Source organism: Lethenteron reissneri, chromosome 26, assembly GCF_015708825.2.
Source record: "Lethenteron reissneri isolate LAM-NWPU_2019-01 chromosome 26, ASM1570882v1, whole genome shotgun sequence".
In the NCBI taxonomy this organism is placed as follows: Eukaryota; Metazoa; Chordata; class Hyperoartia; order Petromyzontiformes; family Petromyzontidae; genus Lethenteron; species Lethenteron reissneri.
Genome location: NC_083804.1, coordinates 17,354,274 through 17,368,817, shown reverse-complemented (window position 1 = coordinate 17,368,817; position 14,544 = coordinate 17,354,274). Strand labels below are relative to the sequence as shown.

The following is a 14,544-nucleotide window of genomic DNA, read 5'->3' as shown; positions in this document are numbered from 1 at the left end:
CACCGTCCCCCCCATACCCCTCCCCCTCCGTACCCCCATACCCCCCCGCCCCCCATACCCCCATACCCCCCCGTCCCCCCCATACCCCCCCGTCCCCCCATACCCCCCCGCCCCCCATACCCCCCCTCCGTCCCCCCATACCCCCCCGTCCCCCCCATACCCCCCCGTCCCCCCCATACCCCCCCGTCCCCCCCATACCCCCCGTCCCCCCCCCATACCCCTCCCCCTCCGTCCCCCCCATACCCCCCCGCCCCCCATACCCCCCCTCCGTCCCCCCATACCCTCCCCCCACCCCCCTCCGTCCCCCCATACCTCCCCGCCCCCCCTATACCCCCCCTCCGCCCCCCCCCATAAACCAATTTTTTCCGAATTGGTCGAAGAAAAATTGGTTCTTGTTATTTTGGTTTGACGACCCCTTGGGGGGCCGTCCATAAATGACGTCACGCACCTAGGAGTGGGGGGGGTCAGACATTTGTGACGATATGTGACGAGGGGGGGGGGGTGAGAAATGTGACGTCACATCAAAATGCGCAACTTTACATAAATATAGACAACACGTTCTACTTAATTTTTTAATGTTTTCTCCTACATCAGAGTGCAGCGCCACATTAAATACGCACTACAATGACAATAGTTTAAAGCGATTTGAAGCATGTTTATTTTTGTGGGGGGGGGGGGGGGGCAGAGCTTTGTGACGTCATATTTGAGGGGGGGGTCTGACTATGTGACTAGGGGGGGGGGGTCAAAAATCGTCTCAAATCGCGTGACGTCATTTATGGACGGCCCCTTGCGCAACTCGGCAGACAGCCGCCTCGTGCAGTTTCGCTGTTCCCCTTTGTCGGAACGCATGTACCGCACGTGGCGAGGGAGACCTGTTGTTTCATTGCGTGCGGAGGGAAGTTCTTTTCCCACTGCAATTTGCGGACTTCAACGTTGTGGACTTTGTTGTGTCGCAAGTTAACAACTACAGTCATGTACAACACACATAAAAAAACAAGGCATCCGACGCAAATGTTAACCCTCAACAAACGCTAGCACTGGGCAAAAGCGGGCTGCGCATGAATGATGGATGTAGTATCAGTGACGTCACTTGGGTTGGTGTCATCCAGTGGGGTAACTCATGGTGTCACCCCACAGGGACCTCCGTCCGTATCAGACCGTACAGAATCCTTAGCAATATTCTTAGGTTTTTTCGGTAAAAATAAAAATTAATAATTTTAATTTAAAATTAATAATTTACATTTTTTACCTACGTGACTTTACCGAAAAAACCTAAGAATATGAATCCTTGCAGTCACGAAAGCTTCAAATCTAGAATCCTTAGTAATGTTTTTTTGGTACTAAAGTTACTCGTACATCGTAATTCCCGTAATATCACTGAATGTAATGGCAATAGTAGTCACATAAACAAATAGCACAATTTAAATTACACCTTTAAATTATAAATATTTCCTTTAATTACTTCATTCTCAAAAAAGTTATTGATACAGGTTCACAAATACTAATTACCACAATATTGTAGCTAAAACACCTTACAATTTGACAAAACCAGCGACTATAAAAACACGAGCAGCAACGAACACAACCGCGCGTGCTCGAAGCGCGTGGCAGACGAAACCACGTGACTCGAGGCGTCACTGCAGTTGGGTAACAATGACAGGTCTGATCGGAGAGCATTAGGTGGTTCTAAAAGTAAATTAGCATAGATTTTAAGCCTTGTAGGTATATTGATACAGTACATGTAGCTGGGCTTACGAAAAAAATGTTGATATAACTATGGGGAATTTTTTTTCTAAAAAAAATAAATGTCTGCAGAAACACTGCACAAAAATTGTCAGACAGTCGTTTTGGTATCACCCCCTCTGATGGTGTCACCCGGTGCGTTCCACACCCCCCGAGTGGCGCCACTGCCTGGAGCATCACTCCACCCCTCCTGTGATGTTTGAATGCATCTATCACTCAATATTGTTACTCTTGACAGCCCAAGGTACAGCACAATGTGGGCACGTTGTGACGCCTTCCCATTTCGCATGCAAATGATAAACATGCATTGCACATTCGATATTTTAGTCTTAAGCAATGGCTGTGGTTTAATAACACTATGTAACACGATTTTTGTTCCTGGGTAGTAAGTGTTCTTTTCTAATTGCTTATGCCTCAAAAGTATAGAAAATGGCTATTATTCCCCACAAACTTTGCTTTTGCGACCAGGACTTTATGTGAAGGAAAAACACAAATGCACACGTTCTCACAGAAAATAGGTGGGGAATAAGCCATTTTCTGTACTTTTGAGGCATAAGCAATTGGAAAACAACACTTACTACCCAAAAACCAAAAAAAAATTGTAACAGTGGAATAAATGGTAACGTCAGGCGGCCGTTTAGGAATCTGGTACAGTAAACTCGGCTCTCCTTAAGGCTTGAGATCTGAATGGTCTTATCTGGTTAATATATCATTCCATTTGACTTAATTTAGCATTGCTTCCCTAAGTAATGCAGGTGTCAGATTTACATCACTTTCTCATCCTTATTGTAAATGTAAAGTATTCGTGTATTTTACATAGCGACTCACTTGTACACTGTTTACCTAAACATGAATACTTTGGACAAAGCCAAAACACTGCTGTGAAATACTAAACATTTTATGTGCTCATTACATGTCCACATTTGCACTTTTAATTATAATTTCTTAGAAGTCAATCTGTGTAAAACATGCTACCATCCAGCAATAATCATTTTTAAATGTATCATATATGCTAGGGCTAATGGCGTGCTGTTTTTGTTAATCCTGTTTTAAATCTGTATGATACAAAAAACGTAACACACCAATTTTCAAGCATATAGGTTTAATATTCAAAACAATAAAGTTAAATTTACAAAACATACATTCATTCATAAGGTATCTTATGGTGAGACCATACCGCAAGTTACACACAACACTCTTACTTGCTGTTCCAGAAACAATGTGGACTGTTAAAAAATATCCATAAAATGTTCTCCAGCGTTACATTTCAAGGATCACAAGTATGCCACCTGTGTCAGCCATTATCTCCCAAAAATTCGTTGGGGAATAATCGCAGAAATACTTTACAAAACAATGCTATCGTTCTCTATATGTACACAAGTGCTGTTTAAACTGCTCTTTATACAATTATGAAGGTCTGGTAAAAAAATAACAATTAAGGAGGAATATCCATTTCTTATTTAATAAGCAAAGACATACGTGCAGTTTACACAAAGCCGATTGTGACACGAGATAAATTGTCTGCAATGGACGTTTCAGAGCCCCCTATAAGGGGACTTTCCCACCGCAAACAAACGGGCGACTGTTACCACTGGGGTAGACACATGCACTGCTGCACCATCATCCACAACCACGAGCTCCTGTGGAGCTCTGTGCTGCCACCAACCCAGTCAGGGGGTGCACTTCAGCCGCTCTTGGCCCCTGTGTTTATTACAAATGTAGTGAAGGGAAACTATGTACATTTCACAGCTTACAATTTATATATATAAAACTCCCTGCAATTGCACAGAAAGCATTCCTGGTGAACTCCACCCTAAACTCGTTCTCAGCACAAGAAATCAAGTACGCACATGCTCTCCCTTATATGCATTATTAATACACTGTGTTACAAAACTACTGTCATTTGAGACTGACTGCATACTACCGGGTTTAGCATGTTTCTATTTTGAAGGGCTACATCGAGATAAAGCACAGATGTCAACGTGGACATACATTGGTCACATCCCAGTGGTCTTATACAGTGACGTACCCAAGCGCAAAACCTCCGAATTGTGTTCTTCATGTTTTATCTTTGTTCTTTTATTACAAAAAATTATTGTAAACAAAAACACACGTCGTATATGTTAATGGGGCAGCAGGTGCATGCTTGTCGTCGGTGGGCATGACAATCTTTTTTGTTTCATTTACAAGTCCTGGATACAGCACCTACGTTTTAACATTGGCCTTGTATAGTGTCATGAACGTACAACAATTTACAGGCGTCTTCACCGATGGCTTGACCTTTGTACAGCATACCTGGCAGTGTGGATTACCCCAGGCTCTGAGGGTATTTGATTATTACAAAAAATGTAAGTCTTGGAGTGAAGTGATGTAGACAAATTTGGGAGTAGTGGCAAGAAGAGCATATTCCAGCTTCTGTTGAATTATCCAGAATTCTTGATTGCATCACAATCCTTCAATCAAAATTTCTGCTAAACAGATCAAGTTCAGTTTCAGTCTTCTCGGATCAACAGTTTTCTTGGCGTGATCAAGTCTCGGTTTTTCTTAGGTGTTCAAATAACGATTCTTTGCAAGAGCTTGTATTCTTGTCTTAACAGTTCAGGGAATTTTGCATATACAGTATAAACATGCTCGGGGACCCTCACAGCCGGCGGACTTGCAGCGGCATGCTAGTTTGCACGTACTGGACACCTTGCCTCACAGCGGTTCCCATCACCACCGGGATGGCCTGTGGGAAAAGTAAAGAAAGAGATAAATGTGCACGTGTTCGCGGTGCATAGTCTGGTATACCGAGCGCAAGCAGCCGAAACTCACTGGTGACCTCTGCGATGAGGCAAAGCCAAGCCAGTGAATCTTGAGGCTGCTTACTGGGCACAGCAATACACGCCTGTGACCTAGTGTTTCTAGGTGAAGGTTGGTGGCCTGTGCATATTTGTTAAAAACCCAACCTCAGCAAACTAGGCAATGCCCAGGAATAAAAATACGAGTCATTATGCAAAAGCGTCTCTGCAGATATTTCCACGGTACCTCTTTTAATGCACGAGTTGTTCCGTATGCGAAACAGTCTTTAAAAAATAAATTGGGCCAAGCATCCTCCCATGTAACAGTTCCAAGATTCAGAGAGGGGTTTCTGGATAAATTACTTTATTCTCATTATGATTACCACTTACAATTGTGGGCTGTGCTGTCTGGATGAACGTTGTCTGTGGTTGCACAGGAATCAACTTTATGGGCTGGTTTGTGGATACGCTGGTCACTATCTGCAAACAAATGAGACCGTGTGGAATTAATCAGGCATAGCAGAAAATATGTTGATGCATAGAAGCAACCAACTGGTTCACATTGGGGAGAAGTTTTGGGAAAGACACCACGCCACAAAAGAGTTAGGTTGGAAGACACTAATCTCTACGATGCCATTGTTAGTGCACACTGTCATTCATAATACCTGGGCAGTCGGGCTTGTTGGAATGAATTTAACCTGTGAGAAAATGCCAGAAAATGTATTGACTCACCACCATTGCAAAGGTAATATAATAAATTGCATTAATGTATGTAAACATTCCTTCACACCGTACTTGGTCAACCGTGCTAATCAGAGGTGCGGGTTAAGTAGAAACTAAACACAGTTTTATGCCTCTTCATGTACATTGAACATGAATAGGCATATACGATAAAACCACATCACTCCAATATGGGCCATGCCAGTCTGCATAATCAGTACAGGGGCTAACTAGAGATGTGAGCAATCCTTGGAGTTTTAATGGGTTTGGGTAGGAAATGATCATGTATGGCGACATGCCATTTATATGAGGGGGTAATGCTAAATCCCCTCAAATGTCTGCAACCTACTTTCTGTACTACCTGCTAAATGCTACCTTTCTGATACAACATTTTTCACATCACTGGATATTCTTTGACATTCATATTCCCGCAGGCCTCAAAATGTTCTTACTGGTTATAACTCAATGTACAATTTCACCTACATGCAATTTAATCAGCATCATTCGCAAACAATTAATTCTTACGTGCACATTTTGAAAGTGCATACAAGTAAAGTGCAAGAAGCTATTTCAAGAGATGAATCGAATAACCAGTACATTGCTTAGAGCACACAGTACGGCTTTACTGTCTAAGAGACATTTCAATAAGTGAGCGTGCTGCGTGAATGAACGTCACATGGGGGCGAGTGCCGCCACGTGGCGACGCAGCCACGAGCAGGATGGTTGCCCCGCTCGGCGTACCGTAACGTTCTCCTGCCCCTTGTCCTTGACCTGCTCCTTCACCCCCATCGCCGTCGCTGCCGCCGCCACCACCACCGCCGCCGCCACTTTTCCCTCCGTGTGCGTGGCCGTGGAGGTGGCAGTAGCTACCTGCTGGGCCGTCACCTTTACCGCCGTCTCCGGCACCGCCTCTGCCTCCACCTCTGGCTGGGTGCTCGCTGCAGCCAGCCGCGGGGCACAGCAAAGAGACAAAACACACTCGTGGTCAAAAGCGATCGGGCAAAGCAATGAAGTTAGTTACTATTTATTTGCTCTTGCCAAAACCGAAACCAAATTAACCGGTGAGGAGACATTTCTAAGCCTCTCTCGTGAGTAATGTCTACTGTGGTGGACCTGCTATTGTTTAGGAACTGCTAGTAAAATAGGAACATTTCAGGGATTCCTTTGACTCGTAAGTTGACTTTAAACCAAAAAAAGTGTTTTAGCTTTTGACAATTCATTCATGAGAGGGTGAATCTACTTGCAAACAGAAGAATATTTTAAACCTCCTTTACAAAATGTTGAATATATGCATTTCAGATGCAATGACTTTTAGTAAAAATTAGCTAAATGTAACAGATTCTATCCAATGACAGTTAAAATCAGGTTACTCCTGCCAAAACGGCAAACAACTCGCAGGACACCATGTCAGTTACTGGCATAGCAGTGAGTTACTACTCATTCATTTACATGTGATGAGAATAACCTAAGTTATTTCGCCTATTCCTGGAATCTCAGACCGAGTGTTGTGAATTTGGAAACCCAGAATTAGCGAGCACTGCAAGAATCCAAATGAAACCAAACCGGCGTGCGTACCGAGATGGGCGGGTTGAGCCCCACCTGACTGCGTGCAGGTCTTCATGTGCTCGGGCCAGTGCGCCTGCTGGCAGGGGTAGTCGCAGTAGCTGGTGTTCCAGCAGCAGTAGAAGATTGCCTCCTTGCGGCAGTAGGCGCACCACTGCTTCTTCTTGGTCTCCTCCACCACGGCCAGCTTCTCGATCTCCGTCTGCTTGCGCACCTCGCCCATGAGCCGGTCTCGCTCCTGTTCGAAGCTCTGCCGCATCTCCGCCATGGTGAGCTCTGAGGGAAGAGGACGCACGCGCACGCTCCCCTCAGCACGGAGCCCCCCGTGGCAGTGGATGCTCAATAAGTGAGCGTCAACACGGTCCAAGTGAACATGGGTTGGTGCCCGTAGCAGATCCCGTGCCAGTGGTGGAAAATCCACTTTTCTATGATAGAACAGGTCTGTCAAAAATATTTTCGAGGCCCAAGGCAAATTGCCAGATGAGGCCCCTTCTCATTTCCTTTCCATGGCCCTTTGATGTCCCCTTGGACCTGAAGTCTGGGTCAAATGCCCCAACTGCCCCTCCCTTTAAGGCCCTGATGACGGACAGCACTGTCTGTGGGAAGTCAATCGTGGTTGTACTGTATTATGGACAGGCATGCCCTGCCCATTACAATTCCCACACTGGCTCAAGGCTGCAAAACAAGAGGATGAGCACTGCTCTCCACGCTCATTTTTGAGAATTTTTTTTTTAAGAAATGTGTTGAACCTCTTTTGCACTGTACATTGCAAACCGTGCTCAACAGAGATGTGAGGGAAGGACAACAAACCAATCAACAAATGTGAATATTTGTACTTTCAAAAATCCTTTTAAATACAATAGTCTTCAATTATCCTTGCTAATGACGGGGAGGATGGCCGCGGATAATTTAAAATCGCCAATAATCGACAAATATCCATTTTCCGTGGATCTCTATGCCAAAAACCACTAATATAGGTATAAATTAAGTTTAAATTAAGAAAATCGAATTTGTTAATGAACAAAAAAAATGTAGTAAAGAATCGACGGATCAATACATTTATTTAGTTTAAGCATGAATAAACATTTCCAAGAATAATAATTACCTTGAAATTATTCATTTTGGTTAAGGTAAAATCCACGAGTTATTCATTTATGTAAAATTTCAGGTTCGGGGTTAATCCGCAAATCGGATAAACCGCACGCGGATAATTATAGAGAGTCTACTATACGTGGTTTGTTCTCATTCACCCACACCTTTGATTAGCACGGTCGGCTACGTATGGTGGAAAATAAGTGTATTGGTCAAAATAAAGGTAGTTAAAAACAACATGAACGCTGCCAATTTGGTCAGCGCATTGGATTGCACCAGGGATTATGTGTGTGATTCCAACGGTAACTTGCCTGCATTGTGCTTCATTTCCAACAACTCCTGTTGATGAAGCCACTGAAGCTTTTCAATTTCTATCCTTAACTTTCTTATCTGTGGAAAAGGAAATTCCGTAGATGAATACAGCACAACAATCGCGGGGATTATGGACACCCACCGTTCATACTGTGGTAGCCCATGGGCGCCCCAAATATCAGATATTTTACTTTTCCATACCACTTGGGGTGGCAAAACTTCAGTGGTAGTGATATTTATATGTTCATTACAAATGAGTGGATTATCTCGAGCGGAATAACGATGCATCCATTCAAGTATAGATTTTTAAGCTAACGATATCAGATCGTGTGTGTATAATGTTTTTTTTATTCATATATGTTATAAGTTATGGGATCACATGACCCCTGTAACCACTAGACGTCGCTACATTTACCACGATGTTCACAAAATGTTCACCATAATTTTACGGGACATTTAATTATTAGGGTGTTGGAGGGGGGGACAATACACATGTTATTGGGCCAATAAATATATCGAATGTTTTGCCACCTCAGGTGCTAGAAAGTAATGCTCCAGCCCATGGACTATTGCAAACAAGGACTAGCACTCTGCAATCATTGCTATAACCTGGACACACCACAGCATTGCTTATTAAACAGCACAGGCGACTGCTGTGACACGGGGAGGCTTGAGCATTCCATTTGCGTAAGAGTGCGCATGCAAACAAAGCTCTACTTTCCCTTACCATAGCCTGTCAAACGAACAGGGCAGGGAGAAGATAACTTTCCCTGTCCTCCCCCCCACATCACCCTGGGTACCTCCCTCAAGCAAGCCACAGAAATCTTTCTCAACCAGTGAAGGCAGGCAAAGCAGCTGCGATGTCTCTGTCTGATTCACATTGGTATAAGACGCTACGAAAGGCCCAGAGAAAGGCAGGCAGTCTTTACCTCCGCTAGAGTGTTTCCAGAAGAACCCGAAGACAGATCGTTGTACATCTCCGTTACGGTGCCTTTGATGGCTTCCATCATCTGCTAACAGAACGCATTAGAAAGCAATGAGCTTAGCCCTTGCTTCCGGGCCGACCCGATAACCCGTCTAAGTCACGCAACCTGCATGGGTAAGGAATGAAGTATTTGTCAGTAACACTGCTCCTCCATTGCCACTTGAGCTTTTTCTCTACCACCAAGGCTGCTGTTTTATAGCACTATGCCGTGGTAGAGAATTCCTGTAAATTTTAACTGCTTGCCTGACCAAAGAGTGAAAAATAGGAGTTAATAATTGGAAATGAAAAAAGAAACTAAAAAAAAAATGTAAATGAAATGAAGCTGAAAAATGGTAACAGAATGACAATGGCAGACAAGATAACCCTCCTAAGCTATGTGCATAACTTTACATTTTGCCGTCGCTGTGTTTGAATTGTTAATGTATAACTTAGCTGGCATACATTGGCTTTTGTTCATTAATCTGAATTGCAATGGCTTCATTACTACTGCAAGATATAAACCAATTTTTTGCAAACTAAGACCGCACTATTCATGCGAGCAACTATTATGGAATGAACTATCGTTTCTGAGCCTCCCTTCAGAGCCTCCCTTTCATTTCAAACCTCTACACACACCTTACCTTGCCAAGCACTGCGACAGAGACACCAGCTATTTTTACACAGAAGAAAATAAACTCCAGAGCAACCAATCGTTCTGACGATACAAAATAACCTACCGTCATTCATTCAGGTAGGTTATAATTTGTAATCAGCAGTGTACCGACAGATCGATGACTCGATTAAAATTTACCTTACACCCACAATACATGGAATGAATTGTGAGTTCACTAGTTCACTAAAACGTGACTGCTGCAGCTACTGGGAGCCCATTACATTCACCATAAATGCAGTGAACTGGCTTATTTTCTTTTGTGTAAAGAGGGCTTCCGTAAACCAACCATTTAGCCCAGTTGCAAGCCAAACCCATGCACGCATCAGCGAGACTCGTCTCCCCGCACCTTGCTCGTGTACTTGGCGATGTCAGCCGCCACCTCTGCAGAGTTGCTCCCAACGCTGGTAGTTTCGGCTTTGGAGAGGGGGGGGATATTAGCACCCCCTGCGCCCCCTGCTGCTCCTCCTCCCCCACCACCGCCCCCACCCTCGCCAGTTGCAGGCAACTTCCGACTCCCGGCAGATGAGGTTGCTCCCGAAAACGAGCTGGTAACCAGGGTGACTGTCGCCGTGGTGACAGTTGGGGTGGATTTTGGGGGTGGTGCTGGCAGGATATCTTTCTCCTGGGTGGCTGCATTATGACCAAGCAAGGGGGGAACACAGACATGGAGTACATGTTATGCATAACACAAGGGCGCAATTTTACTAGTGCTTGAGTGGCCTTGTTAACAATTTATTGAATGAAGGAACCTATGTATTACATCATAGCATACATTTTACGATTTACTGGTGTTTTCAAATTCGATGCATTTCTCTAGCAAATCAAATCTCCTAACAAGTATATCTGAACTCGTTTTACTGTAGACTGTGTAAATAAAAATGGTCACGATGACAAAAACATTATCAATGATGTCGGAGACGATTACAGAAATATTGCTGATTTTTATAACAGTAATGATGACAAGACGATGACAAGACCATAAAAATGGATGATTAACGATAACGGCAACGATGTACATATTTGCGAGTATATTTTCAGGAAGCTGCCTTCTGACCTTTAGTTGCCTGCCTGGTGGCGTAGCGGGAGCCCATCCCTTCTCGCTGTTGCTGCTGCTGCCTCTGCATCCGCTGGTTGTGCCACTTCTGTGAGGACGTCTGGAACTTGCCGGGGACTGCCCAGGAAGACGAGCGAGTGGTTGTTGTGGTGGATGTGGTGGCGGTGGCGGCGGCAGCGGCAGCAGACCCACTGGGAGTAGCACCCTGCCCTCCAGCACTGTCCTTGGGCAGAAGCAGCCGCTGCTTCTTGATGGGACTCACGACTGCCACCGTCGCAGGGGTGGCTGGGGTGACAGATGAGGTGGAGACGATGGCTGGTGGGGAGGTGATGGATGGCGAGGCGGAAGGAGAGGAGAAAGACGAGGAGGACGACGGCTTGGGGTTTGCAGTGGAGGTTTTCTCCTTACCAGTGGAGGAGGGCTCGGGGAGCTTGGCCACTGGTGGGGGGCCTGCCGAAGAGCTGGCACGATCTGCAGTGACATACGCGCATAGCACAGCCACGCTGGGAAAAGCTCTGTAATGACGTTTAAAACAATCAACTCTTAGATCTGCCTGTGAGCACAGTGAAACCTTGGATTGCGAGCATAATTCGATCCGGAAACGTGCTCGTAATCCAAAGCACTCGTATATCAAAGCGAATTTTCCCATTAGAAATAATGATTCGTTCCACAACTCAAAAATATTCATATAAAAATGATTAATACAAAATACTGTACCTTTTTATATTTTAATTTAAAATTAATATAAAGTAATCAAATTTATTAATTAAATGTAATCGTGGCTGGTGTGAGGGAGACGAGAGAGAGGAGGAGGGGGGTTATTGTGTTGGACGACTTTCACTGTCAGTAACGGAATCACTGCCATCTGTTGGCTCACTGGAATCTTTTTCTTTTTGTGCGACTTTCACAAGGAACCTATCCAATGACACTTGCTTTTGCCTCCTTTTGAGGAGGCAAAAAGCATTGTTGTAGTACAGTTACTAAAGAACAGTAACTACACTTGGACACAAAATAAAAAAATGCTTTACGCACACTCGTGGTCACAACACTACAGTAAACAATCTACGCTCACACGGATGTTGACTATACGAGTGAGGCACGCCGACTGAGACCGAGCATGGGAAACGATTACCCACAATCCCGCAGCGAGAGAGAGAAGAACCATTGGCTCAGTTGATCACGTGACGCTCGGCAGACAAAGCATATACTGTATGTACTGCTCGTATTGCAAGACCTCGCTCGTTTATCAAATTATTATTTATTAAAAAAATGTGCTCGTCTTGCAAAACACTTGCAGACCAAGTTACTCGCAATCCAAGGTTTCACTGTATACATTAATATTCAAATGCACTTACGAGCATGAGGCAATGTCTGCTTACAATAAAATTAACTTGACAGAATATAACTCTTCTATGCCACTCCTCGGCGCACTTTAACAACCCGACTTTCACAGCCATTTCTCTTGTTCGTCTTTTGCGTGGGAAACAAGGCTACAGCGCAGTGCCGCCCCCCCACCACCACCCATGTTCCGCGTAAAGCGGCCAAAGGCACAGCACGACAAGCGACTCACTGTTGGTGCTATGCTGCGTGGGATTTGAGGGTGCCTCTTTTCGCGGTGGAGATCGGCTCGTCCGTTTCCCTGTCTCGCCATTCCTGCCCTTTCGCCGTGAGGATGGTGGCGGTGCTCCCCTTTCATCGCGGCTCTCCTCCCCCAGGTCAATGACGAGCTCGCTCTCCGAGTCGCTGTCCAGGCCAAGGGAGTGCGGCGAGTCTGGGTCGTCGTCGTCGTCATCGTCGTCGTCATCCTCCTCCTTGCAGGGAGCCGCCCGCACACGCAGGGAGCGATGTGCCTGCTTCTCATCAGCATCGCTCGGGCTGCTCGAAGCTGCATCCCTCCGTCCAGAGGGTTTCTCCTTGCCCGCTTTGTCCTGCCTGGCGCTCATATTCCCGTTCTAGTAGCCGTGAAAACGCATTCAAAATAAACGACAAAAGACACTATGGTGAGATAGCTATTTTTAATATTAATTTAAATAATGTACAGCGCTTCCCCACACAGTGTCAATCGTAGGGGTTATTTGAGAGTACTTCAAAACGCTAATCAGTGTGGGTTGGTGAAGGAGAATATTCAAGACTGCTTTATGTATCACTGATTATTGACATTAGCTTTAGCTGGGAATAAAACTCCTGAATTAGCAAATAGAATACAAATAATCAATTGCATTTTACGGAAATTTTTGGACATCAAACTATCAAGCCATGTACTGTCCTGTAGTATACAAAAACTACCACACACTGCACCGTGAGGGATCACAAAGATTGGAATTTGACAAACACTGGCCAAGTCATTCTTTAACAAATTTCAGACTCCCTTAATGGACTGGACTGGCTTCTTATTATTTGCAGCAGCGGCACGTGGCCTGGTCCCCACAAGTACTAATCACCTGGTGGGGGGGGGGGGGATGCGGTATCACATGAATGTCTGAATAGATTGGAGGCTCCCTTAAGAGACTGGTATGCGTCACGTTATGTCTGTGTGCAGCCAGCCAAGTGTCCTGGATCCACCCTTACGACTCACCTGGCTCAGATCCTGCTTGACACCACCGCTGTCACTGGCCGCCGTCTCTTCTCTGCCAGCACTGTTGCCGCCGCCGTCCCCCTGCGCGATGGCGCCACCCCCGAGTCCTCGGCCTCTGCCGTCCGCGCCCAGTGCGCCCGGTGCCGAGGTGGCAGAGGCCGCCACGCGCCGCGCCCGTCGAGCCGCCAGACCCCTCTCGTCGTCGTCCTCAGCGACGCTGTCGGCCTCACTCTCGCTCGAGTTCTCCGACATCTCCCAGTCGCTCTGCTCCTCGGATGCCATCTTCTTGATGCCTGAGTTGGTGAGCGGGCAGTTTCAAGGAGACAAACAAGCACCTTTAAAAATGGCAAAAGGTTAAACGTCCCGTTTTGTGTAAGAACACACGACATGTAATGCTCCAAAACGTGCAAATAATTTTTATACACTTTGGTTATTATCTTGAAATGTTTTCCTAGTTAACTAATTTCCTAAAGCCCATACAAAATACTATTAGTTAAACCACAACAAGTTAACAGCTGTGGGATATTACCTGTTGTTATCATGAACATCAGCAACGACCAAAGGCCCTTCAGAATGTACCCAAGTATCACAGGTTTAAACAAGGGTCACGGCAGGCTGTAACCTGTTCATATTACACTGGCCGTATAATGAACTAGGCACCAAATGCTAAAGGTAGCTGTCAGTCCAAATAACATCAAAAAGGAACTAGGCACCAAATGCTAAAGGTAGATGTCAGTCCAAATAACATCAAAAACATTCAAAGGAGAGGTCATCAAGACAATACCATGACACTTTGCCATGATTTGTTCCATTAAAAGTATAAACTTATGTGTTTCATGAGCATGTGGCTGTCTGCCTGTCTCCTCTTCAAGATTACATCTACAATGCCATGACATTTATAGCACCCTCGTGCACGAACGTTTTTATCGTTGCTTTGTTCAATTTCAGTAGACAGTTGCATAACACACTTAAAAGCGGAATTTCCATTTACAGCAGTTTTCTGTAAATAAAATGCAAGGTATTGGTGAGAAAAGCTTTGCTTAATGTAGTTGTTTTGCTGATACTGCT

At 45.1% G+C, this 14,544-nt stretch overlaps 1 protein-coding gene across 14 annotated transcripts in view; it reads right to left on the bottom strand.

Moving 5' to 3' along the window:
- Window positions 1-2,828: 2,828 nt before the first annotated feature.
- Window positions 2,829-14,544, bottom strand: part of ZMYND8 (zinc finger MYND-type containing 8) — a 60,573-nt gene continuing 48,857 nt past the window's right edge. For 11 of the 14 annotated variants that reach the window (XM_061560271.1, XM_061560272.1, XM_061560269.1 and 8 more), the window contains 11 exons: window positions 13,477-13,769; window positions 12,472-12,853; window positions 10,902-11,372; window positions 10,194-10,477; window positions 9,140-9,220; window positions 8,210-8,288; window positions 6,843-7,082; window positions 5,985-6,181; window positions 5,189-5,221; window positions 4,914-5,003; window positions 2,829-4,471 (listed from right to left, as the gene is read on the bottom strand). In XM_061560271.1, coding sequence (XP_061416255.1) covers window positions 4,385-4,471; window positions 4,914-5,003; window positions 5,189-5,221; window positions 5,985-6,181; window positions 6,843-7,082; window positions 8,210-8,288; window positions 9,140-9,220; window positions 10,194-10,477; window positions 10,902-11,372; window positions 12,472-12,853; window positions 13,477-13,769 — 2,237 coding nt within the window. In that variant the 3' untranslated portion in view covers window positions 2,829-4,384. The remainder of the gene's footprint in view (window positions 4,472-4,913; window positions 5,004-5,188; window positions 5,222-5,984; window positions 6,182-6,842; window positions 7,083-8,209; window positions 8,289-9,139; window positions 9,221-10,193; window positions 10,478-10,901; window positions 11,373-12,471; window positions 12,854-13,476; window positions 13,770-14,544) is intronic. The other 3 variants (XM_061560277.1, XM_061560273.1, XM_061560276.1) reach the window with 3 other exon arrangements.